This window comes from Anolis sagrei, chromosome 5 (assembly GCF_037176765.1).
Source record: "Anolis sagrei isolate rAnoSag1 chromosome 5, rAnoSag1.mat, whole genome shotgun sequence".
Lineage (NCBI taxonomy): Eukaryota > Metazoa > Chordata > Lepidosauria > Squamata > Dactyloidae > Anolis > Anolis sagrei.
This window is the reverse complement of record NC_090025.1, coordinates 100999639-101025568: the sequence shown is the minus strand read 5'-3', so window position 1 is coordinate 101025568 and position 25930 is coordinate 100999639. Positions and strand designations below refer to the sequence as shown.

Here is a 25930-nt window from a genome sequence, read left to right as displayed (position 1 = left end):
TCAGATGTGAGTAGTTCAATAGTGGGAAGGTAACTGTGCTCCATTCAGTCATGCCAGCCTCATGACCTTGGAGGCGTCTATGGACAACGCCGGTTCTTTGGCTTTAAAATGGAGATGAGTCCCCCCCCCCCCCCCCCCGAATCGGACACGATTGGACTTAATGTCAAGGGGAAAACTTGACATTAAGTCAATAAGCAGTTTTAGTTACTTTGACACCAGTATTGTTTACAATAATTTTTTCTGTGCCCAGTTATCAACCCTAGAAAATTAAACATGGACTATTGGAGCCATATGCTAATACTTTTGATGCTAAAACCTTATAAGATTTCCACCTATTTCTATCAAGAAATTGTGAAATCTACACAGCTTTATATATGCTCTGAATTAAACTTCATATTTGTAGTGTTAATTAACAAGAAGATCAAATTTGTTTGTCATTATATTGATCTTAAGTGAACCAGTGAATTCAAGACTTGGCTTAAAACAGAATAAGGATACAGTGTTCCCTTGTCCATTTCTGCATTAGGCATTGCTACTCCTACTTTGATACCATGCAACCAAAATTTAGCAGCAGATGTAACTTCTTTCTCTTGTTCTCTTCCTCAAAACAAGGTTCACAGGAAACATGCGTTTTGTTTTAAAGGAAAATTGCACTCTTAGAAGGACAATTCTCCCTTTGTTTTAAGCAAGAAAACTTGATTGAGCTAATTTTTTTGAAATAGGCAAATTTCAGTAGAATTGGCAGCGGCACTAGGAGAGTATAGACTGTTGTGGGGTTGGGAAGACAGAATTAGGATCCAAATATACAAAAATGCCCAAAATGAATCAGAATATTATTTTCAGGAACAGTACCCTCAGTACCGGGTGGCGCAGTGGGTTAAACCCTTGTGCCAGCAGAACTGCTGACCAAAAGGTCGGTGGTTCTAATCTATGATAGATGGTGAGCTCCCATCTATCAGCTCCAGCTTCTCATGCAGGGGCATGAGAGAAGCCTGCCACAGGATTGTAAAACATCCAGGCGTCCCCTGGGCAACATCCAACTTGCAGTTTCTCAAGTCACTGCTGACATGAACCCCCCCCCCCCCGAAAACCATTTATTCTCAATTAGAGAGGTTACTTTTTCTTTTAAATCCCTGCTTTCTGTGCTACAACTAACATGAGCTACATTTATGCCAAATTCTTATTTATTTGTGAATAGTGTGCTGTTCAGTTAGACTCAGGTTAAAGAACCAATAACTTGCCAGCAAGGAAAGACCTAATATCAGAGCCAAATCCTTCTGGTTTATTGCTTTCCCCATAAACTAGAATAAGATTCCAGGGTTTGTTTCTATTTTGTGGTGCATGGTCTTATTTGGGTTTAACAAACTAGGAATTAGGTTTATATATACAAGTATATCACTATTTTTCTTTGCTTTTGCATTTCTCCAGGTTTTACAGCCCCTTCTCCAGCCCTCTCCCCACACACTAGTAGTAAAACCAAAGAGAAGCTATCAAGTGCCATATACTAGGATTCTTTAGAACTCTTATTTATCATTTTATCTGAAGGCAGGTACTGTGTTTTGAGAAGTGTTTCAATTTGTAAGTTATAATCAATGGAGATTTTGAACTGATAACTAATATTTTGTTTAATGCATGGGACAGGAGGGTTTCTGTAGTGTACTCCTAGATCTCAAACACACAGCATCATTCCTCTTTCTTGGAAAATTCCCTATAGTTGAGACCAGTGGTTGATCTTGTAATCTCTACTTTTGCAACGTGTATTACTCACTTTATGCCTCTTTTATATTTTGCCAAGACAGAGTATCCAAATTCTAATGGTTTTATTTTCAGTTGCAATAATAGTAATTTTGATTTAGTTGCAAAATCAAACTTAAATGCAAAATAAAATTAATTTATAATTAGATTGCCTGCAATGTTTTCAATAAGACAATTTTCCTTATATTTTAAAGCTATTTTGCGACTTACACATCTTTCTGGGAAGCAAACAACAAACATCTTCAGCACAACTCATTCTGCAAGAGGGCAGGAGCCAGTCTCTCATCCAGCTGTGGGTTTTAAATCCCATCTAATTCGTTTGATTGGAAATTTATGTTATATGAATAAGACTAACCAAGACAAGGTAAGGAAAGTGAAATAATATCAGGAGTGTTCATATCAATAGCACTTCGTTGGATTGCTGTGAGTTTTCTGGGCTGTACACCACTTTGTTCTGCCCTGGTCAGAGCTAACCTGGAATATTATTAAAAACAATCAAGGGGTTATGTCAGTAGAAAAAGGACGAACACGGAAACAGTGTGGAGAAGGTGGTGAAAATGTTTTAATTTTTTATTTTTGTGCATAAAATAGCTTTGCTCCAATAATCATATAATGCAATAATTTTTTTAATTGTTCATTTGAAAGTCCCGTAAAAATAAAGTTGTATTTAGTTGTTTTCTGATTTGAAATATTTCTCAAATAATTTTTATTGAACTTTTATTATGAGAGTGGGGGGCAGGGGAAAAAAGAGGGAAAAAGAAAAATTTGGGGACAGTAGATTTGTTGTTGGTTAGTTGCATCTTTACTAAAAATCGAACATGTTGCAAAGAGAAAACAAAGGGGATGAGGATTGTTGAGGTATGGGGAATTCTTTTATAAAGTTACCATTGTTACAACTAAGTCACCATTTCTATTTCTTTAACACACATTTCATAAAACATTTTAAATATCTCTTGTAACAAACTTTGTATCAATCTCCAATATTTTTTGGAGTATATGATGTGTTTCACATTTCCAACATAAATTGTTAATTCCCTTCTACATCATCTCCAGTTTGACTAGATTCAGGTGCCATATCTTTAAATTCTTTTGAACACATTTTCCCTATCCTTTTAGTTCAGTAGTCTGTCCAATATTTCATAGAATCATAGAATCATAGAGTTGGAAGAGACCTCGTGGTCTAACCAGTCCAACCCCCTGTCAAGAAGCAGGAAAATCACATTCAAAGCATCCCTGCCAGATGGCCATCCAGCCTCTGCTTAAAAGCCCCCAAAGAAGGAGTCTCCACCACAGTCCGGGGCAGAGAGTTCCACTGCTGAACTGCTTTCACAGTCAGAAAGTTCTTCCTAATGTTCAGTAGTCTGTCCATATTTTGTGCCTATTGATTACACTAGTTCTTCCTCTAATTCCATTTTCAGTTAATTGGAAAAATGTATATTTTTAAGTGGACATCATCTGTGTATACATTGATTTCGGCTTCAGTTTAATTTCCTCAAAGTCAAATAATTTTTATCCCTTTTGTATCTCTTCAATGGTTTTTTGTACCAGTTACAATCTAAACATTCTTCCAACAATTCCTGTTGCGTTTTGAATCTATGTTGATCCTTTTCAAACACAATTAGTATGTTGTTACAAAATGATTGTTGAAGTCTTTATTTGCTTTCACTGTATCATACCATAAATAATCATGCCATCAAAATCTGAGGTTGCGACTTTCAAGATGTAGAAGTTTGAGATTTTCCATTAAAATCCAGTACAGGTAAAAAGTACAGGTCAAAATAATGCATTTCTTGCCCAGAAGAGGGTTCTTCCTCTGGACTAAAGAAGGTTCTTCTTCCGGACTAAAGAACAAGAGGTATATATAATTCAGATCGGGTAGTGCAAGGTCGCCTCTTTTTTTATTATCTTGGAGAATCTTAAATTTAATCCTTCTGTTTTACCTTTCCTATATCTATGTTGATTTTTTTTTTGCCAATTTTTGAAAAAAAAATTCATTTGCATTTTTTAAAATAGCATTTTTTGAGGGGGGAGGGGGAAGAATAATCTTTATTGTTGATATTCTTCCTAATAGTGAGAGATCAAGACTTTTCCAGTTATGTAAGTCATGTTTAATTTCTTTCCACTTCTTTTCTTGGAATAAACTGGATTATATGAGTCTGTTCTGCCATATAATCCAGTTCTAAAATGATAACTTGGATTTTATATGACAGTGTTAAAGGGGCCTCAGTTTCACAGCTGCTCCTCCCTATGAATCAGTGTTTGGAATTAACCCATTGGATGTGATGCTTACTATTACCTCTGGCTTGTGTAGCATTTGCAAAAGTTGTCATGCTTCTACATGCTTCAGATAGATAGATTTGTATATTGTTTAGTCATCTGACCACATCAACAGTAAAAGGTAAAAGACAAAAGATGCATGTTGCTCTAAATAATTTGTGGGTTAGGGTGGAGTTAGAAAATACGGCTCACATACTTTATTTAGTGGAGCTCAATATAGACTCCATATATGATGAGTAACTATGAGACTTTTTTATTTCTTCTTTACACCTTTTGCTGAGGAAATCACCCACATAACATGGCCACCCTTTAAATTTGTTTTTAATATCTTAACTGAGTCTTGCCTTGATATTAGCAGCTATACCGCATGCAAATTGTGTAATTTTGCTAAAAGTTGGTGGTATCCGTTTATTTGAAATGTGTACACTATAATATGTGTAAGGCAGGGGTCCTCAAACTAAGGTCCGAGGGCCGAATACGGCCCTCCGAGTTATTTACCCGGCCCTCACTCAGGGTCAACATAAGTCTGAAAAGACTTGAAAGCATACAGCAACAACAACAACAATTCTATCCCATTAGCCAAAAGCAGGTGAACACTTCCCATTGAAATACTAATAAGTTCATATTTGTTAAAATTGTTCTTCATTTTAATTATTGTATTGTTTTAAGGTGCTTTTTGCACTACAAATAAGATATGTGCAGTTTGTGTAGGAATACATTCATTTATTTTTTTTCCAAATTATATTCTGGCCCTCCAACAGTTTGAGGGACTGTGATTTAGCCCTCTGTTTAAAAGATTTGAGGACCCCTGGTGTAAAGAATAAAAACTCAGTACTGTTAAGCCATTTTTGGGTTTAGTAACATTACATTATCACAAATGTAGTCAATAGGTTGGTTTAGTATTCTTACAAATATCATTTTTCAAAATATGCCTTCTTATTCCCCCCCCCCCTCCTCGCAGTTACTAAGTTACTGGATATCTGAAAAAAGCAAACAGGCCTTGGTAACTTTGTCTTAAGGGAGCAATATATAATCTCCTGATAGGTTGCTTCATGTAGCATCTTGTTCTAAAGAGCCTGAGGCACCCTTTTTCTCTGCACTGCAGTGTTTTGTGCTGTAACATATGCTTACCTTGGTTGCTATATACTTCAATAATTATTGTAGTAAATGTGAGGCTTTCAGAAATATATAAATCACAAAATCAAGACACCAGTTTATACAAATGATAGCCTGTTCAATTTAACAAGCCTGATTAATATGTATATATTACTCCAGTGCGATCTATGTATTTGAACCCTGTTATTGGGACAACTTTGAGAAGAAATCTACTAGATGTTACAGGGGTAGGTGACTGCGATAATGAAAGAAAAGTAAGAATTCATTAGATAACTTAATGACAAGATTTGTGAAGAGGGTTTTATGTGAATATTACAGAAACGGTGCATCTGCAGTTTTTGAATTGCTGTATTATGAATGTTTCTTTTTTTTTCTGTCTTACCATTGCACTCCAAGCAGATGTCAGATAATATAAAGTGGGAAGAAGAACTATATTGAAGTAAAGCCTGTACTATTGAGTCTTGAAAGTTTAGGGGAAACATTTAAGTTGTCTAAAAATTCTTGTAATGGGGAGTACCTTGTAAATATTCTTTCTCTCCTAGTTCTGTCCTGTCCCAGAACCATGCATCAAGTGCTTCCTGTGATCATTAGCTTTGTGTTCAAGATGAGTGATTTGTAGTGGGAAGAATGTATAAACATTTCAAGCCACGTCAAAGATGCTATTGTTCATCAGTAGAAATACATTAATTTCAAGTGTGTAGAATGTGAATATTTTTTCTTTCTGTGTGGTTTAGATGATATAATGGGTGTTATACTGTGCTCAGATGAAGAAAAAAAATCTTGAGGTAGATTTTTTAAAAAGTGGGAAAATAGCAATATTATTTTATCAGGGAACAAGATATTAGTAATGTTTAACTTGATTGGTTTGTAGATTTCCTAGTACAAAAATAAGATCCAATAAATTATTAGGATAATCCATTTATTTTAAATTTATTTTAAAAACACTTCATTGTACTGTAGTAATAGCTAGCTACCCTCATTGATTTAATTACGGTTAGGCTGTATGATTTATAACATATACACAAACATGCACAGACATACCATATATACTCGAGTATAAGCCGACCTGAATATAAGCCGAGGCACTTAATTTTACCACAAAAAACTGGGAAAACAGTATAAGCTGAGGATGGGAAATGCAATAGATACTGGTAAATTTCAAAATAAATATAGATACCAGTAGAATTATAATAATTGAGGCATCAGGAGGTTAAATGTTTTTGAATATTTACATAAAACTGTAATTTTTACATAAAACTTGCATACCCTTCCAATAAAAATAAATAGAGTAAAATAATAAATATAATAATAACAACAATAATAAATAGAGTAAAATAATAAATGTAATAATAACAATAATAAAGTAAAATAATAAATGTAATAATAATAATAATAATAATAATAATAATACATTTATTACGTATTTATAACAGAGTAAAATAATAAATAACTTTGACTCAAGTATATGCCGAGAGAGACTTTTTCAGCCCCCCAAATGGTCTGAAAAACTAGGCTTATACTCGAGTATATACAGTATATGTGCAAATAAATCCCCCACTTCTCCCAGGAAAAAGGCCAGGTTCCAAACTGATCATAAAAACTCCAGCAAAACCCCTGAGGATGGGCAACTAGCAACACTTAGGCCACCTTTCTTCTAATGTTGAAGGCTTGCGTGAGCAGCAGGTGACCATCAAGCTTCTCTCAAACTTTCCTATTAGTAATAGAGCAAAAAGCAATGAAAACAGATAATCACTTAAATAAATAGAAAGGCAAAGAGAAAACAATAGACGGGTAAGTGTTAAAGAAAGGACTCGTTTTTATTGCTCTTTGTCTGAACCATCCAAAATCTCCAAAGTGATCAAAAGGAGGCACGGACATGGGGAGCACCTGGCTTATATAGCCTGGGTTCTGCCCACTATCACATAGCGTACTCTCTTGGCCCCACACATGATTAACTCCGGCTTTTTCTTCATCACTATGCGACAAGGCCACTCAATATAGGATGGGCAATTTGATGTAACTTGACTGATATGAAACGCATATAAATCACTGTTCATAGACTATAACAGTTGAGCTCCAAGTATCTCTTTTTTCTTTCCCCTTGTCTCATGCCCTCTTTTTGTAAAGTTATAGGAACATATAAGTTACTGAAGTAATTAAAGCTGTAGTCCATCCATTTGCATTTTCCTGTATGAAAGGTTACAGTTTAGCTGTCAAACAAGATATATTTTCAGCAGTGACACTGCAGATGGTTTTTTGTAGATCACTTGTGGAAACTGTAATCATAATTGCAATAGGATGTAGGGTGTGTCATTCTGGGAGACTGCCACTACTTGGGTGGTTGTGGTGTTCAGATCTCTGCTTAAGTGTGCAAGTGAACCTTGGGAATTGCAGTCTCAGCATGCAGTGGACTGTCTTACTTAAGTCATCAGTATAAACAGTATGACCTACTATTTTTTATGTGTTCATTATGAGCTCTACTTCAATTTCTGCCATTTTGATATTTTTAGTAATTTAAATGTACTAAAAGGTCAATAACCAAAGATTACCTGACAATGGACTGGGACTAGATTTCGCACAGAGAAACCCCGTGACCAACAAAACATACTGGACAAGTTTGGGGGAAGGGGAGTTATAGTTCACCTGCATCCAGAGAAACAGTGACCCACACCGACAATGGACCTGGGCCAAACTTGTCACAGAGAAACCCCATGACCAACTGAACATACTGCAGGGGTTTGTGAGAATTGGCATTGATTAAACTTTGAATACAGATAGGGTTAGGGGAGGATTGACCCGTGTTTCTGGGAATTGTTGTTCACCCACACCAAACTGAGAATACCTAACATCCAAAAACAAACAAATAACCTGGGCACCACCAGGTCCCTAAGTTAGTATATATATAAAAGCTTTGGATAGCATGGAGAAGGATTAACACCCTTGTGCTGTTTGTTTTGCTAAATTTCACCTCACTTTCTGTCCCTGTGATAATTGGATTTTTTAAAAAAAAAATCACTTGCTGTAGAAACAAGGATTGGTGATAAAGCTTCAGTGGAGACACCTTTTCCCCATGATAAATCTTTCAGGAGTGAATTTCCCTTCTAGGGATAGATTTCTCTCACTTCCTGTTGTCTCACCTCTGTTCTTAACTATGAGTTGTTTGTATATCAGATGTTTGTAACTTGGGGATTGTCTATATATATGAATTCTGGAGAGGTAATTTTAATGAAAGGTATGTTAGTGTCCCTCCCCCCCTCTCTTTCTAGTGAAGGGGGTGATGTGTAATACGTCCCCTTCTGTACACCTTCTCCATAATTTCAAGGCCCCTTGCCTGAGATTCTAGAGTATATTTTTTCATGAAGATAAAAATGTGTTTGTGGTGGAGTAAGGCTAACTTTGAATCTGGACCTTCAAGGAAGAAGGGTAAAATTATTAAAATGCTATTTTAAGTGGCAGTGAAAGAATGCAGGATAGATAGTGATAAATTAGACCAAGTGAATATTAGGGTGAGGCAAAAATGCATAATGAAAGAAAATTCCAATTTTATTGAATATCTGAACAAATTAAATTGAATTTGTCACAAAATATAGGGTTGCATACACAAAATTGTTTTTTTTTTCTATTCCTTTATAAAATAATAGAAACAGATAAAGGGCCTCCAATATCATAAAATGGAGTTGTAATCTTCTTTCTCTTCTCTTCTTCTCATCCCCTGCTTTCCCCCCAGGATTGGGACACAAACCATCTCACAATCTAAAAAGCAATATAATTAAAAACATACAAAAGGCAAATATTAAAACCAATGTTTGTACCACTTTTTATTTTGTGCAAGCAAAAGTAGAAAACTTTGAGAAAAATACATAAAACACATTACAACAGACCACAATGTTATTTACGTATATGTCTCTCTGTGTGTATGCATTTTAAATAAATTAACATTATTTTATTTAAATTTCATTATTAAAAACTCTTGCTCATATATTAGGTTAATTAGTATATTATACCCTGTATTTGTTACTCTTTCAGTTTACCCCCCCCCCCCCCCGCTTCCTCTTGTATGGTTTCTTCTTTCTGTTGTAGAGTAGATACCTGTGTTTATATAAATGAAACTAAAGGCTGGCATCTTGTTCACTAATTATGAAATTGCACACCAAACACATGGGGCACATGGAGAAAAGGAATTGCAGCAGGATCCTGTGGGGGCTCACATTGCCTCTTCTCAATGCACCCCATAACTGGGAAAATGCTTCAGGCATCACCTCCCAGTCCTCCAATCTGCAGCAACTTGGCAGAAAACATAGATTTATGGGAGATGATATTGTCAGACAGGATCTTGTCAGGCAAATGATGGGCGTATCTTGGCCACAAGGAGCATAAAATGCCTTTTATGTGCATTTCTATATCCTCTGGATAAAACACTTGCAAAATTGTGTCAATAAAGCCGACATTTTACTAGTTGGGCACATAAACCAGATGCAGAATCCCCAAAACACAGCAACCTGAGTTTGTTCAATGCCTGATATGAGACCATTAGTGAATTTTGTGTCCCTTGAACAGAGGAAAGCAGGATATATATGTAATGTTTTTCATAGGGTTATTATGGCAGGAGATAATCAATTTCCCCCTTCCGTCTTTATATTTAAATGTTATATTTAAAGGTTTCATAGTGCCAGGAGTATAACATAATCCATAGAAATCAGTAGTGGTAAAGATTTTAGTTCTGCTTTGAATTGGTGGGTATGGGATGCCCTGATGTGGCTGGGAAAAGATCTTTCTTCCTTATGCCATCCATCTCATTGGGGAAGTGGATGTCACATCAGAGCTTTTGCCATTCCAGCATACGATCTGTGGAAAAGAGCCTCTATCCGCAAGTATTTCAGCAGATTTTCAGGATGTGGTGGCTTCCAATAATAGATTTGTTTGCCACAACCTCAGTTGTATCTATTATAAGCCAAAGTGCCTATATCCTAGACTCAGACCCACAAATCGTAGAGAATAAATTATTCCTCTTTTTTCAAGTTAGGCAGAACTCAGCACCTTAGCTTTGTGGCAGCAATCTTATCAAGCATCTAAACTGCGGTTTCATGCCTGTCTCTGCTATCTACACAGGCTAACTGTGATGCAAGCCTTCTTGTGATCATTATCACTGACTGCCTAGAGAGGATGTCATTGTAATCCTCAAGCCTAATAAAATATTCTCACGTCTTTGTTATCCACTCTCAGCTACGTCTGACAGAAGCCTTTGGCCTTTGCAGCATGTTTCTCATTCTCCCATTTTTATTCTTTCTGAAATGCATTTGAACTTCTTGCTAAAATGATAGAAAGGAATCCTGTCTCAACTTTAAGACTGAATGAAAGAAAGTTAATGGAGAGATTTCAGGTGAGCTTTGACATCATCTCCCACCACTTGTGCACATATTCAGCCCTCTTCCACCCTCCTGGTTTGGTAACAGTTCTCCTCTACTATTTTTTGTGTTCTTGACAAAAATGTCAACATATTTCTTGTCCCACCTATAGTAAACTAAATGAATGAATCAATAGCTGAATAGTATTCTTTAATTATGTAAACCCTATTGATTCAGTGGCTGTATTGAAGTGTAGTTGAGGCTAGACACTGAATTTCTGTTAGTTTTATTTTTCAAGGTAAAGTTGACAATATCAGCATAGCTGGTCATGTGTTTGAATTTTCAGGCATGCAAAGTGCACACAGCCCTTAAAGCATTCCTTTTCCATTGTCACTGAAATTGTCTGTCAGAAATGGTCTTACATGTGATGTATACCTTTTGGAATGAAAACTGTTTGAATCAGTAATTACTATGTCAAAAAGAGAGCTTAAGCCAAGTGCTGGCATGCCTGGACATATCTAGATATTTAAAACAAATGCATACGATAATTTGTCTTCTTGTTCAAGGATGATTTAGCTGCTGTATTGTAATATGATTGTTGATATATGCAAATTGGGGTTTAGTTGTGCATGCATTAAGATTATTTTGATTACAGCAGCCTCAGTACATATGAAATCGGTGGTTTGCAAATAAATAAATAATATAATCACAGAACAGCATTTGACAGCAGAGACTGATTGTACAGATTGGGCCATATTTTGGTTAATCCCACCCATTTCCCCAGCTATGTTGTATCTCATGTTTAGCAGCTGCAGGAGTGACTCTTCATGCCAGAACAAGAACATTAGGTGTTCACTTGCATTGATATGAGGATGCTTGTTCTTCATCTAGATGCACAATATAATTTATTTTTCTTAAACATAACTACAATAATAGGAAGAAAAATTCTAGAGATGTCAGACTCCAATATTGAAAATGTTTTTAGGGAAAGTAGTTGCTCAAATGCAAAATGGTATCATTGTCTCTGGATTAAATTACAATACCTTGAAGGACATGTGGGACTGTAAGGAAAAGCATTTGAAGTATTGTTGGCAGTACCTCTGGGTACTCCAGCTGCGTTCCTCAGGACAGAGACAGGTGTAGTATCTGAAAGAGTGAGGCTCTTGGACATGTTGGAGGATTGCCTCCCTGTGCTTTGTTTAGACAAACAATAGAAGAAAAACAGCTGGATTAACATAGTCTTAAGATTTATTAACTTCTAAAACTTTCAACTGCCATTTTTTCCCCTAAAATTAGAAACAAACTAAGAGACTGGATCTATAACCTGGATAATGATCAGAACTTAGATTCAATTGCATCTTCTGATTTTACCCATTGGTATCATTTGTTAAAATCAAAATCATGTAACACTTCAATATTTACAGACTCTTACCTTTGCCCTTCTGTTTTGGACATCATAAATGGAAACATTCTGATAAATTAATGGCTATGTATTTATGGCATGGATGAGGTAGATGATAGCTTAAATTACTAACTATATTGCCAACTTCATCAAAACACCAGTAAGAGATTATTGGGACAAAATTTGGCTTATTTACAGTTTGAAACTATGTTGGCTTCTATCAGATGGTGACTTGGTGTTACAAATAACATTAGTCTTTTTTTTTTTTTGCTAAAGCTGCAAAAACTATTTGTGCTAGTTATTTGAAACATGTTGCCACATTTTGTGCAGAAAATGCATTCATCTCATTTTCTGTATGGATGCATATATGCAGGAATATGTATCAGGGAAACAATTTATTATACTGTTGTATGTAATGTACAGGGAACCCTGGAACCAAACCCCAGCAGATTCCAAGGGCCACTGTATAGAGAAGTTAGGTTCTTAATGACTGTTTTTAAAATATTTTATTGTTTTCATTGCCTTCTTATTTCCATTTAGCTACTATTTTATTATTTTTCTATCTTTTTTAATTAAGGTTTTCAGATAACAATAAAAAGGGGGGAAACATATATTTGGTAGAGAAAAGTAGGAAAGTAAAGAAAAAAGTAATGTTGGGGAATGAAAGGAAGGGAAAGAAGGAGATTGGATGGGAAGGTAATTGGGGAGGGGGGTAGCTGAGGGGGGACTAAGGAGGGAAGATAGGACATTATTATTTATTATTTTTCTTTTTATTGTGAGGCATGTGGGGATTTTTAAAAAAGTCTTCTGAAATACATGATGAATTCATTACATAAAGCACTTTACTTGGCCATAAAGAGGCACTAAATCTTATTGTTATTTTTCAGTCAGACACCTGAGAGTTGTTTAATTATGTTTCAAATGTGACACATAATGTGGTTAATGCACCATAGTTTGCAAACTCACTTTAAACCATCAATTTCAGATCCTTCTTGGTTACTGTTCTGAAATAAACATACTATAGTTCTATCTGCATAGAGCGCAGATATTTACAGTTTAACTAGAGCTGTAAAAATATTTATCAGCAAGAAAAATAATTATTAAATGCCTTTTTTTCTTATAGGTGTATGAATTAGATGGCATCCCGTTGGTCTTGGATAATTGCAGCATTGATGATAATAATCCTTGTATCCTTTTAATGGTGTTCTACTACTGGAAATGACACATGGCCCTTATAATGCAATTTGAGCCAAGGATGGGTTTGTATATGCAGACACTAGAGGTAATGCCCTTTTTTCTTTTCATTTGTGGCCCAGATGTTTTGGCCTTCCCAAAATCCCAACAGCTGGTAAACTGGCTGGGATTTCTGGGTGTTGTAGGCCAAAACATCCGGGGACCCACAGGTTGAGAATCACTGACTTGAAACAAGTTTTAAAGCCATCCTAAACCAGAGTCCCCAGATGTTTTTGCCTTCAACTCTCAGGAATCCTAACAGCTGGTAAACTGGCTGGGATTTCTGGGAGTTGTAGGCCAAAACATCTGGGGACCCACAGGTAGAGAACCACCACCCTAAAGGATGATTAGCTGCTAGAATTCAATGAGGCAAATGCATGTTTGAAAATTCTCTTAATATTGAATTATATTGTTGCTCATTGACTCACATGTTTTGGTACACTTACTTGTTAATGTTTTATTTTCATTTCTAACCCTGCATAATTTCTACAGTTTTTTAATTCTATTGTCAGAAAATGGTTTCTGCCATTTTTGATTTTCATTTCAGTTGGAAAGAAGTCATTACATTCTACATTTTGAACCTTAAAAAAAAGATATCCTTCTTAATGGCCACAGATATTCCACTTCCTGGGTGCAAAACCTGTTTTATGTATTTATTTTATATTGATATTTTGTTCTAAACTGTTTTTCTTAATAGCATGTATTGAGGGGGAAAATCACAAAACACTTGTGTTTTGCTTTTCTTTTTTCTTGTCAGATCTCTAATGTGTTTAGCTGAGATTTAAACCTTTTAAAGTTATGCTAAGATGATTTTAACTAGTGGTTCTTTTGAAGGGTAGTAATCAAGTGGAGAAACTACATTATTTTGTACCATCTTAAAACAAATAGGGCTGAGTGGACTTCATTATATCTTCCTCTTTCTGAATATCTGAAACTCACTGTTGTCATTTTAAATTAGGATTACTAGTGGAATCTAACCAAACTTGGTAATTGTAGCTTGTCCTGAACCATTTGCTTCAGTCATCATTTGATCGGTCAGCTGAAACAAACAGATAGTACATTACTATGCAGCTCATCAATTTTACATACTTATTAAATTAGACCAGTGGGGAAATTAGTTCACAAATATGGTAATATTCTGTTAAAAGAAGAATAAAAGATTAAATTATTATAACTAGGGAAAATCTAATAGAAATGTCACAGAGAAAGAAAACGAATAGTTGACAAACTTTTATTACAAACTAGCTTAGGTAACTGCAATGTCTGGGTTAAGTAATTGTAGTGTTATTTATTCAAAAAACAAGTTATTTTGTTTTGGATTTTATGAATTATCACATTAGAAAATGCATAAGGATATGGGTAAACTATCACTCCCATCATCCCAGGTCTACCCTCACCCCCAAACACCACCAATTCTTAAGGTAGGTCATGAGGGGTGTGTGTGCCAGGTTTGGTCCAGATCCATCATCAGTGGGATTCACAGTGCTCTTTGATTGTGGGAGAATTACAACTCCCATCATCCCAGATCAATCCCCCCCAACCCCAACAGTACTTAAAGTTGGTCATGAGGGGCCATGAATTTGTGCTAGGTAAGTGGGTGGTTAAGACAATTAATCTCACCTATCAACTTGCAACCCCCCCCCCCCCAAAAAAAAACACCCTCCCTATGCTCAATCTCACCCCACTAGGGCTGCAACTACATCTTACACGTGCCTCAGAGGTGTCTCTTTACCTGCAGTCTGTCAGGCTGCAACATGGTCCATACCCTCCACTTTCATACATTACCGCAGATTGAACTGTAGGGCAATGGGAATTTGGGCAATCTTTTTGTTATCCTTGATTCATCTGGATAACAAAAATACATGAAGCCGCTGGGAGAGATCATCCGGAGTTTTGGAATGAGATGCGGATGACGTCCAGATCTGTCACTCCTTCCCACCTGTTACCAAGGAGGTTGTCAGAACTTTGAGCCGGTGCTTGGCTGCTGTGTCGGACTGGATGAGAGCTAACAAATTGAAATTGAATCCAGACAAGACAGAGGTCCTACTGATCAGTCGTAAGGCCAAATAGGGCATAGGGTTACAGCCTGTGTTGGATGGGGTTACACTCCCCATGAAGACACAGGTTCGCAGCTTGGGAGTGATCCTGGATTCATAGCTGAGCCTGGAACCCCAGGTCTCGGCGGTGGCCGGGAGAGCTTTTTGCACAGTTCAAACTCGTGCACCAGCTGCGCCCGTACCTTGGGAAGTCGGATCTGGCTACGATGGTCCATGCTCTTGTCACATCCTGAATAGATTACTTTAACACACTCTACGTGGGGTTGCCTTTGAAGACTGTTCGGAAATTGCAATTGGTCCAATGGGTGGCAGCTAGATTACTCACCGGAGTGTCATACAGGGAGCATACCACCCCCCTGCTGTGCCAGCTCCACTGGCTGCTGATCCAATTCTGAGCACAATTCAAAGTGCTGGTCTTGACCTATAAAACCCTATACGGCTCCGGTCCAGCATACCTGTCCGAACGTATCTCCTTCTATGTCCCACCTCGCAGCTTAAGATCGTCTGGGGAGGCCCTGCTCTTGGCCCCGTCTTTTTCTCAAACACGCTTGGTGGGGACGAGGGACAGGGCCTTCTCAGTGGTAGCCCCCCGACTGTGGAATTTGCTCCCCGGGGAAATTAGGTCATGTCATCCCTCCTCACCTTTAGAAAAAAGGTTAAAACGTGGCTGTGGGACCAGGCCTTCGGGCAATCAAGTTAAAAGAAAATTGATAATGTTGACTATGGCATGGAAGAGGATTTGGATAAGTTAAGCGGAGTAATCATTAGTAGATGGCTAGCTAAACAGCCACCAGACCGGCAGAGTGTAAGTATACTGTTTTAATCTTTATTTATTAATGTTCATGTTTAATTGTTATATTTGTTATTTTGTATTTTATGATGCGGCATTGAATTATTGCCAATTGTAAGTCCCCCTAGGGGTTGAGAAGGGCGGGGTAAAAATGGTCAAAATAAATAAATAAATCAAATCTGGCAATGCCCAGAATATATAAATTTGCCTCAAGAGTGCACTACTCTCCTTCAGATATCATTGCAGCATTTATCTAATAAAAACTCAATTTTTAACTGTCCCTTGTTTTAAATTTCAAATATAATGTTTGATTTCTTGTAATTCCATTTGTGTTGCAGTGAGTTTATTCATTGCAACCTTTTAACAGCCAGCTTTATTCTCCCATCTAAAAACAAAATACTTTATTGTACAGTAGTACATAGAAGTCTTGGAACCGCTTCAGAAAAACTGGCTTCAGAATTGTAAATAAAATGATTTCCTGTAACTTCATTTAGTTCTTGCATACATGATTTTATGTTGGCTGGTAGCTAACGCTTCTGATGATGATATGTCATTTAATGTTTGGCTGATGGAAATATGGAGCTCTTTGATTCAAAAAACCTGTACAACAAAGTGTCTGTATTATGTTAATATCAATCTGGCAGTACTTCCTGAAACCAAAATGGCCATAACACTGGAAGAGGAAAAAGCCGGATTGACTTTTGGGCGATCATGTAGTCGGCTATGTTGATGGAATCAAAATTGGCACCATTTGTGAAAAGAAAACCTGTGGTTTCTCTTTTGCTCTCGTACTGCAATAGTAGTTGTGGATCCACATATTACCGAACCATTAGTTTTGAAAAAAATGCTGAAAATGTAGGTACAAGCTAATTTTTACATAAACCCATTCGAAGAACATTTTCTGTTATTATAGTCAGTCTGACAGTCATCTTAGAGGTAGATGCAAACTACTTTTGACCTCATGGCAGTGATTACTGTAATTGTGGTTTACGAAACTTCAGGTTAAATCTAGGAGAAATCAAGTTGCTATGGTCAATAACAATTGTGAGATTCCAGGAAAGAGTTTCTTGCAAAAACTAACCAGAATTTCTTATGGAAAAGTGCAGCCTGAGAGGCTACAGGATTTGAAACAGTCCATGCTGTTGAGGAGAGCAAAAACAGAGATATTATTTCATTCGAAGGAGTGAACTATTGCAGTCATTCTGTTTTGTAGCAGCTAGTACATTTTGCTTCAGAATAGTAAAATGCATGAATTGGGAGAACTTGCATTATGTGAAAGCAAAACAGCTAAACAAATACTGAAGAAAATAACACTTGAGTCTTCCCAGTGAAAAGTGAGAGCAAAATCTTATAGAAATTAAAAGTATATGATAATGAACTAGCTAAATAAAAGCTGACATTGGCTTGCATAAACCCAAGACTTCAATAACTCTGACTCACACACTGATAGGTTAGGTGGAAGTGCAGGTTCATCAGTGCAAGATCTGTTGCAGTTTTGGAAAACAATGCAATGTATTCAGTAGTAGTCATAGCAGTATGGTGTTAGAATATTTTCCTGCCAACAGGTCTTTATAAAGACTTTAAAGCTACTTAGATTAAAATCATGACAGATATATTCCGCATATTTTCTTTTACTGTTCATGAATAGTAGAACGTATATCATAGACAATGTGTGTGTGTGTGTGTGTGTGTGTGTGTGTATAAATCCCCACAGTGTAATATAAACATGATTTAGCTTTAAGTTTTGTGAAATTTAAAATGATGTTGTATGTAAAATTTGAAATGATCATTTGAAATCCATTGCCTCAGTTCAGTTGCAACTACGGGTAACTGATCTTACATGGCCTGGATTTGCATTCACATTTGCATAAGGAGGATCTTTGAATCATTTAACCTGGCTCATTTACTTATCATAGAATAAATATAAAATTAAACTTACTGCATATTCACATTAACATTGCATGCAGAAGGCATGTATATACTGAATATCACTTCCTGGCTCAGAGTGTGTCATTCAATTGTGTCAAGTCTTAAAACATTACTGCCAGATTGTAATAGATATATATATATATATCTATTTAAGTGTTCCAATTAAAATTAGTAAGCAATTTTAGCAGTATAACCGTTGGAAGTTTTCCCCTCTAATTTTAACATGTAGATTTTTTGGTAGCTCAGCTTTTTTAGGCTGACTTATCCAGAACATTTAATAGGGTTATTGAAGTAAAAAAATAGCTTTTAAATATCATAAGCATGAAATAGCATAAGCATGAAATGTTTTTGGCTTTACATTGTCCAAGAGTGTGATTTTTCTTCTCCATTTTTGAAAAATCTAAATGGGTTTTAGTTATGCCTAAATTATAGGGTTCTATTAAATGTCAAAAATATAGAAAGCTGTGGCTAGATTGTATGTACCCTGTCTTTTTTTTATTATTAAACTGCAATAGTGGGGTTGATTTTAGGGTCTCAATTTCTTTAATAAATTATGGACTGTAAATTTTCAGCTCTTCAAAGGCCTGATTATATCCAAAGCTGCTCTTTCTTGAATTAACTACTAGGAACAGCTCTATAATTCATCAGAAAACTTTTCTTCCTAGTTATATTTTAATATTTATTTTTTTAAATGAAACACTGTCCTGAGATGTTTTTAAACATGTGTAAGTTCAGCTCTTACTTAAGGTTTATCCATTTCTTTAAATGTTTGTAAGTTTAAGGACTAAAAACATACTGTGGGTACTCTCAAATGATTGAATGGTGAGTCAAGATGTATGCAGTTCACATTAATTCAGCAGTGGATGTGATCTTGTTGGAACTGTCAGTAGGATTCAGAATAACAAATCCGAGCAAATGATTAAAACTTGTTTTCTTTTTAATTGTTCTGTACCATATATTTATATAACGTGTGCATCAAGGGTTTGTGTGTCAGAGTGAAGTCCAATGTGGACACATTTTTCAGATAAAAACATTCCAACTCATTGGGTTGTTGTAGGTTTTTTCAGGCTATATAGCCATGTTCTACAAGCATTTTCTCCTGACGTTTCGCCTGCATTTATGGCAAGCATCCTCAGAGGTAGTGAGGCATCCTCACTACCTCTGAGGATGCTTGCCATAGATGCAGGCGAAACATCAGGAGAAAATGCCTGTAGAGCATGGCCATATAGTCCGAAAAAACGTACAACAACCCAGTGATTCCGGCCATGAAAGCCTTCGACAATACATTCCAACTCATTGTTTTCAGAAAATGATGTTACATAATGGGACAAGGGATGATCCTGGAGCAAAAGAAATATCCCCCCATTCGGTTTTTTAAAATAAAAACCCACTATTTAGGTGTAGGCATACTGCTCAATATGTAACAAGGAATGCATAGTGATAGACATGTTACGGACATCAGCCTCATTGGTTTCTGACTGATTTACTTTAGATAAATCAGACAGAAAACAGTAGGATTTTTCCCTAAACATGTAAAAGTTGTATGCAGTAAGATATCGTGCATAATTATAGTTAAAAGTGACATAAAACTGGACTGATTTTTTTTAAAAAATATTCCCCATAGTTTTGCAAGACAGAATCTGACTCTTTTCAGTAAAGAAGTGGTTATTTTGTAACAAGATTCGCCATAATGAAGTACTGGTTTGGGGGTTTAGCAATTTAAAGTAAACCTGCAGAAGTAAAGCCACTGGATTGTGGTGCGTTATTTTCTTTTTGTATAGTTTGGCAACAAATGAACTCATGCCCCTGTTTGCTGTAACTATGGAAACTTTAGAAGCACTCTTTCTAAAGCTTGAGTATACAATAAAGTGCTTAAAGTGTTGGTTGGATTACGGACTTCAGAATACGTTCAATTTTTTTATCTCTTTTGGGGAAGAACAAGAGAGTAATGTGAATAATAACTGGGGACTTGCTTTAATCTCCGGTGACACTTAAGTCTGTATAGGTCTCCATCTAGCCATCCAAGAATCTAAGGCCCTCTCAGCATGTTAAGGATAATCATACATATTCATGACTGAATGGGAAAAATTGGAACAGAAGGAGAAAACTGTGAACTAGCCACAACACCCCATCTGGCAGTATAGTGATATAAAATAGGAGGGCGGATGACCAGATATAAACGATACGATGCTTTTCCACATATTTTTCATTGTATTTTATTTCTAATATTTAAACACATACCAACCAGCATACAACAGTGTATTTAACTAACAAATTGTTTTAGGACACCTGATCTGCAAATATTGTAAGATACTTCAGCATCTTTCCTTTCTCCATTTCAGAGAGTCCATTCATGCAATTTCACCCCTACCCTAACCCAAGTGAGTCAGTGATAAAAAGGTCTTCATCTAGATCAGAGTTTCTTCCATTTTTTTCCATTCACAATCCCTTTTCGCCCAAGAAATCTTTAGGTAACCCTGGTATATAAGTATATAAAATAGGTAAACAAATTAAACATTTACTAATAATAAATATTAAAGAAATTTATTTGAAAACAATTATTTGGTATACATCTAATTTTACCATTTATTAAAGATGAAAGCCAATTTGCATACTAACGAGATGGGTGTACTTGTTTATTTTTACATAAATAATTAAATCTTGGCTGAATATTTGACAGCATCCTCAACATTTTTCATGTCATGCTGGCATGCTTGGTTTGCAGCCCTAAGTGGAATATAATATATTATCTTGGCTCTTCTTTTTTTCATCTGAATTGGGGGACCACAATGGTGTGTTTTGGAGGTCTGTACCTCCAACTTAAATGACCCACATCCACCTCCCTCTTGTTCCCATCATGATTTCATAGAATCACAGAGTTGGAAGAGGCCGCAGGGGGCATTCAGTCTAACCTCCTGCTATGCAGAAACACCCATCAAAGCCCTCCTGGGAAATGGCCATCCAACTACTGTTTAAAACTTCCAGAGAAGGTGGACTCCAAGGAACTATATTCCACTGTCAAACAGCTCTTACCTAACGTTGGGGTGGAATCTCTTTTCCTGCAGTTTTTGTCCATTGTTCTATGTTTTAGCTAGCTCCTCAATCTGACAACCTTTCAGATATTTGAACATGGCTATCATGTCCTCTCTGTTCACATCCATGCATGCAATCCATATAATTTCCTCCCCCAAAAGCAAATTGGTGGCATTTACCCTTTCCTTCCTGCAGAGGTTGCAGCCAATTTCTTATTGAACTTTTAATGGCAGATGACTGATGTTTTTTATTTCAGTTGGTCATGGTTTATGAACTCAACTTCGGTTTTGTGGCATGTGAAAGGAATTGTTTCCGAAACTGAAAAGAAAACCAGTAAAATCATCATTTGCTTTCCATACTTGTTGACAGATTTTAGTTAGCGCTAGAGTAGATTCTCTCTATGAAGCTTGAAGCAGCTATATTGGTATGCCATATGTTCTTAGTGATTTACTTTTCCCAAATACTCACCTTGCTTCATCTTCATATGGTTCTTGCTCAAAATAATATGTCACTCTTTAATCACTTTTTAGGGGTGTGCGAAATGAATTCTGTTCTGTTTTTGCCCCCCCCCCCCCCCCCCAGATTTTCAGACTTCTGAATTATAAATCTGAAGGCCTCCCTTCTAATCTCCCAAAAAAGAACACGGGGCACCCAAAATTCACAATGGAAAACAAAATGAATTCACAAATCCCTAGCTTTTATGTAATTCTACAGTGCATTGCATAATCCTTTTATTTGTACTTTATCATGGTCGTATCCTGTCTCCACTCTTGGTTGAAAAAAATCCCTTTGAAAAAGCTTATAGATAAGTTGGAGAAGATTTAGAAAAGGGCAACAAAGTTGGATATGAGTTATGGAGAACAAAACAAATCAGATAAGAGTGAAGCTACCAAATGTGTTTAGTTTGGTGAAAAGAAGATGCAGAGGTGACATGATCATACTATTTAAATATCTCAAGGGCTATCACAGAGAGGAGGATGCAGACCTGTTCTCTGCTGCTCCAGTGGATAAGATCAGATCTAATGATTTTAGGTTACAGGAAAATAGATTGTGAACATTAGAAGGCATTTCTGGACAGTGATAACAGTTGGAAGTTGAAATTAATTACCTAGAGAGTAAGTGAGGTGTCTTTCTCTGGATGTCTCTTGTGGGGTTCTTTCACTGATCAGAGGGTTGGACTTGATGTCCTATGAGGCCATCGAGAGTTAGTTCTGTAATTCTTTGAAAGCTGCTGTATTAAAAAAGAAATAAAGGGCTATAATGATAATAGGCTACATGACTATTTATATTTATACTGTGGGTGCCATACATCTTTAGATGTTTTAGCTGATTTGCCACACTCGTATAGCAAGCAGCCCAGCTGTCTATAACTGTTTAGAATAAAAAGTCTATTAGGTGTAAAAGAGCAATACCTAATATACTGTAATGATAATGTGATAATGTGATTATTGCAATTCCTCAGAATGGGGGATTCTCCTCTTGGATATCTCACTCATGAGTATTTCTTTATATGCCAGAGTGTCAATATGGGAAATATTTTTTATTTACTTATATTGTGCTAAAACAAACTTCTATAAAATCTACAAAGCTTTATTTAGTACCTGTTCTTCAAAAACACATTGCTAGAAACCTTGGATCAAGAAGTTCAGGATCTCTTACCCCAGCTGATTAGACACTATCTATAGGAGCCTTTGTTCTTGCTGCTTTGAGACTATCTACTTCCTCCTTTTGTGGTTGATAAATAAATTCTTTGATTGAAAGTTTAGGCTCTCTAGTGCTTTACGCATTTAGGTTGCAGGTGTTTTGGGCATATACGAATTCATTTTTTGTTTGTTATGTTTCGAAAGGGTGTGTAAAAGTAATCGATGTTGACTAGTATCTTGTCCATAATTTCTATAGGCTTTGTAATGATTTTAGTTGGCATTCTTGCCTCACCTTGACTCCAGACAGCTTTGCTTTTGCCTTCCGGACAAATAGCCATATGAAACCTGGTGAGAAAATATGAAAGTTATGAATAAATTATGCATAACTTTCTCCAGTATGTGAAGCTACATGTCACAAATAATTGGTGCCCTACAGCCATTCATCTCTTGCATGGTATGAATCAGAATTCCTTGTCTCTTCCATAGGTGTACTAAGAACAATTATATTTTGTGGCATATTGAATGGTTACAACACAATGCTCAGAAACATGCTTTATCAATGATAATAGAAATTATTAAACCTCAGTCTAATGTTTATCTTAGATTTTGCCTCAAGGGAGACCACCATGAAAGAACCTTTCTTTAGGGTATTTTACTTGTTAGTTTCAATGCAAAAAATAGTACCTGACTTTATGGAGATTTAAAAAACAGTTCTATTTTATATTTTACATTTTATAGAAGGGACACTTCTCAAGATGTGACTAAACAACTTAAAAGTTAACATAAGTATGAAATATATACATAATATAATTTATTGAAATAGATTAATATGCTGTTTAAAAGAAAAAATGATTTTGTTTATACTTTAAAAAATACTATATCTACATGTAAATCTATAAATCCGGTGTAGGAATCTATTGCGAGAAGTTGTTTGACCCCCACAATTTCACATCATTGGCAATCTTGGCTAGGACTCCTGGAATGTAGAGTCCCACAACATCTTACAGGTTGCATGGTTCCCATCCATGGTATACATGATTACAGTATCTATATCCACAGATTCTGCATCAAAGGGTGTAAGTAACCAATCATGGCTTGAATACATCCCTTCCCCGCACTACTAAAAATGCAGCCTTTGATTTTGTTATTTTATATAAGGTATGCCATTTTAGTACACCACTGAAATAATGGGACTTGAGTATTCACATATTTTGTTATCCACGGAGGTCCTAGAGCCAAACTCCAGTAGGTATTGAGGGTCCACTGAACTTAGAAATGAGTCCCACTAAACTTAGTGGAGCTTATCTTTTGTATAGGCATGAGTAAGATTGCTCTGCACTTCTGCTTTCATTGATTAATGTTTCCATCTAACCACTAAAATGTTATCAGATTTCTGAAAATGCATTGTTTTAAGACTAATGAAACCAATTCTGGATTCCTAATGGTTGTATTTATATGATTAAACATTTGCTCATGATTGTAATTCTACACATGGTTGTGTAATTTTCCTTCAGTGTGCAATTTGAAAAATAATAGCAAAATGGCATAATCTGTTTATTTAGTTATTTATTTGCAATATTTATATATTGCCCTTCTCAACCCCAATATCTGAATTTGTTTTCTTTCACATGATATAAATGCTAAAGTGAATTGTTTTAATAGTATTATTGACATGGTTACTCTTAAGCTAACTGATAAAACAATATTTAAGAATCAATTTCGTATGTTATATGTACATTAAATTACATTAAAACAAGCACATTCCTTAACTGTATCAAATAGTTGTAAGCCAGTGGGCAGTATACACGATCCGCAATCTTACTGAACAGAATGAGAGAAACCAAAAGCTGATTGCAGAGATGGAACAGCAAGGACTTGCTGACAATTCTGTTCTTGAAAGCATGGGAATGAAAGTTGAACAGCATGGTCAGAAGTTAATTTTGAAATCTAACAGAAAGACGCCTGATGAATAGCTAAAATGTCAAAGATATTCATCTGCCACAAAGTGTTCTTCTGTATATACAGCCTGTCGGAAATCTATTGATTGAGAAATAAAGTCAAAGTATGATATCTTGTTGGTGTTATCAAATGGAATCCAGGAAAGACTTCAACCAAGGAAACAAAAAGTGGGTCTTTATTCTTCTGACTTGTTTTTTCTTGCCTTGAAATCTGCTCCATTGGGTTGGGAGACACTGAAACAGTGTGAGAGATGATGCAGTGGCAGCGGAGTGGCAGAGGATAACTCAAAACATCTTGTTTTTAACTGCACAGACATTTAGGGCTGCTTCTCCCTTTTCCCCCCCTGAAGACAAGGCTATTTAAAAACTATAAAATTGAGGTTTCTACAGAGCTTCACTCTTCCCTCCTTCCTCCAAGGCAAGGAGTTTACAAAATCTGAAATTGAGCTCTTTGGAAAAAGGAAGGAGAGAAGATCCTAAGACCTCCATTTCAGATTTTTGTAATTGCCTTGCCTCGCCTCAGAGGAAGGAGGGAAGAATAGAGCTCCAGAGACATCAATCTATATAAATAAAAATGTAATGTTCGTTTGTGGGATTAACAGAACTCAAAAACCACTGGAATTGACACCAAATTTGGACACAAGACACTTAACAACCCAATGTATATCCTTCACTAAAAAAAAATGATGTTGTCATTTGGGAGTTGTAGTTGCTGGGATTTATAGTTCACCTACAGTCAAAGAGCATTCTGAACCCCACCAACAGAATTGGGCCAAACCTCCCACACAGAACCCTCATGTGGACCACAGCAATGCGTGGCAGGGGACAGCTAGTTTTATATATATATATATTAAAACTGCCTTGCCTTCAGAGAAAGAAGGAAGGAAGGGAGAATCAGTCCCAAATATCTCTGTGATTATTATGGGAGGAACACAAAAATGCCAATTTTGCTATCCCAAAGATGGGGGTGCGACTATTACATGGTCGCGACTATTATGCAATAGAATATAGTAATCCCTTGATCTGTTATGATAGTGCTAAGTGAAGTTGAAGTCCTAAATTATAGAACTCAGAATGTTTCAGAGATTATGTTTGTATCAAAACATTTATTTCGGTCATTGACCAGCACAGGAAATAGTGTCACGTTTCCATACAAACCTGGCATGTTTGGTACATTAAAAATATAAATACAACTACTAAAAACACAATATGGGTGAGGGAGCAGAAGGGGAAACAGGATAAAAACATACAATGCCCAGATCCATCACCAAATTGTAGATTCAGGGAAGAAGATTACTGGACACACAGTTGACTTTTGGAACTAGTCATTCCCTGGCGGATTTTGTATGCTGCTGCACAAAACTTTGCGACATTGTATGTTTGTATTATTTT

General features: G+C 36.2%; 1 protein-coding gene across 1 annotated transcript in view; it reads left to right on the top strand.

Annotated features, from left to right (window-relative positions):
* ATXN10 (ataxin 10) overlaps positions 1-24650 on the top strand; it is a 51655-nt gene extending 27005 nt beyond the window's left edge. The window contains exons 9-11 of the mRNA XM_060778127.2: positions 1950-2119; positions 13019-13082; positions 24363-24650. Of these exons, the coding sequence (XP_060634110.2) occupies positions 1950-2119; positions 13019-13082; positions 24363-24553 (425 nt within the window). The 3' untranslated portion in view covers positions 24554-24650. The remainder of the gene's footprint in view (positions 1-1949; positions 2120-13018; positions 13083-24362) is intronic.
* Positions 24651-25930: the final 1280 nt, after the last annotated feature.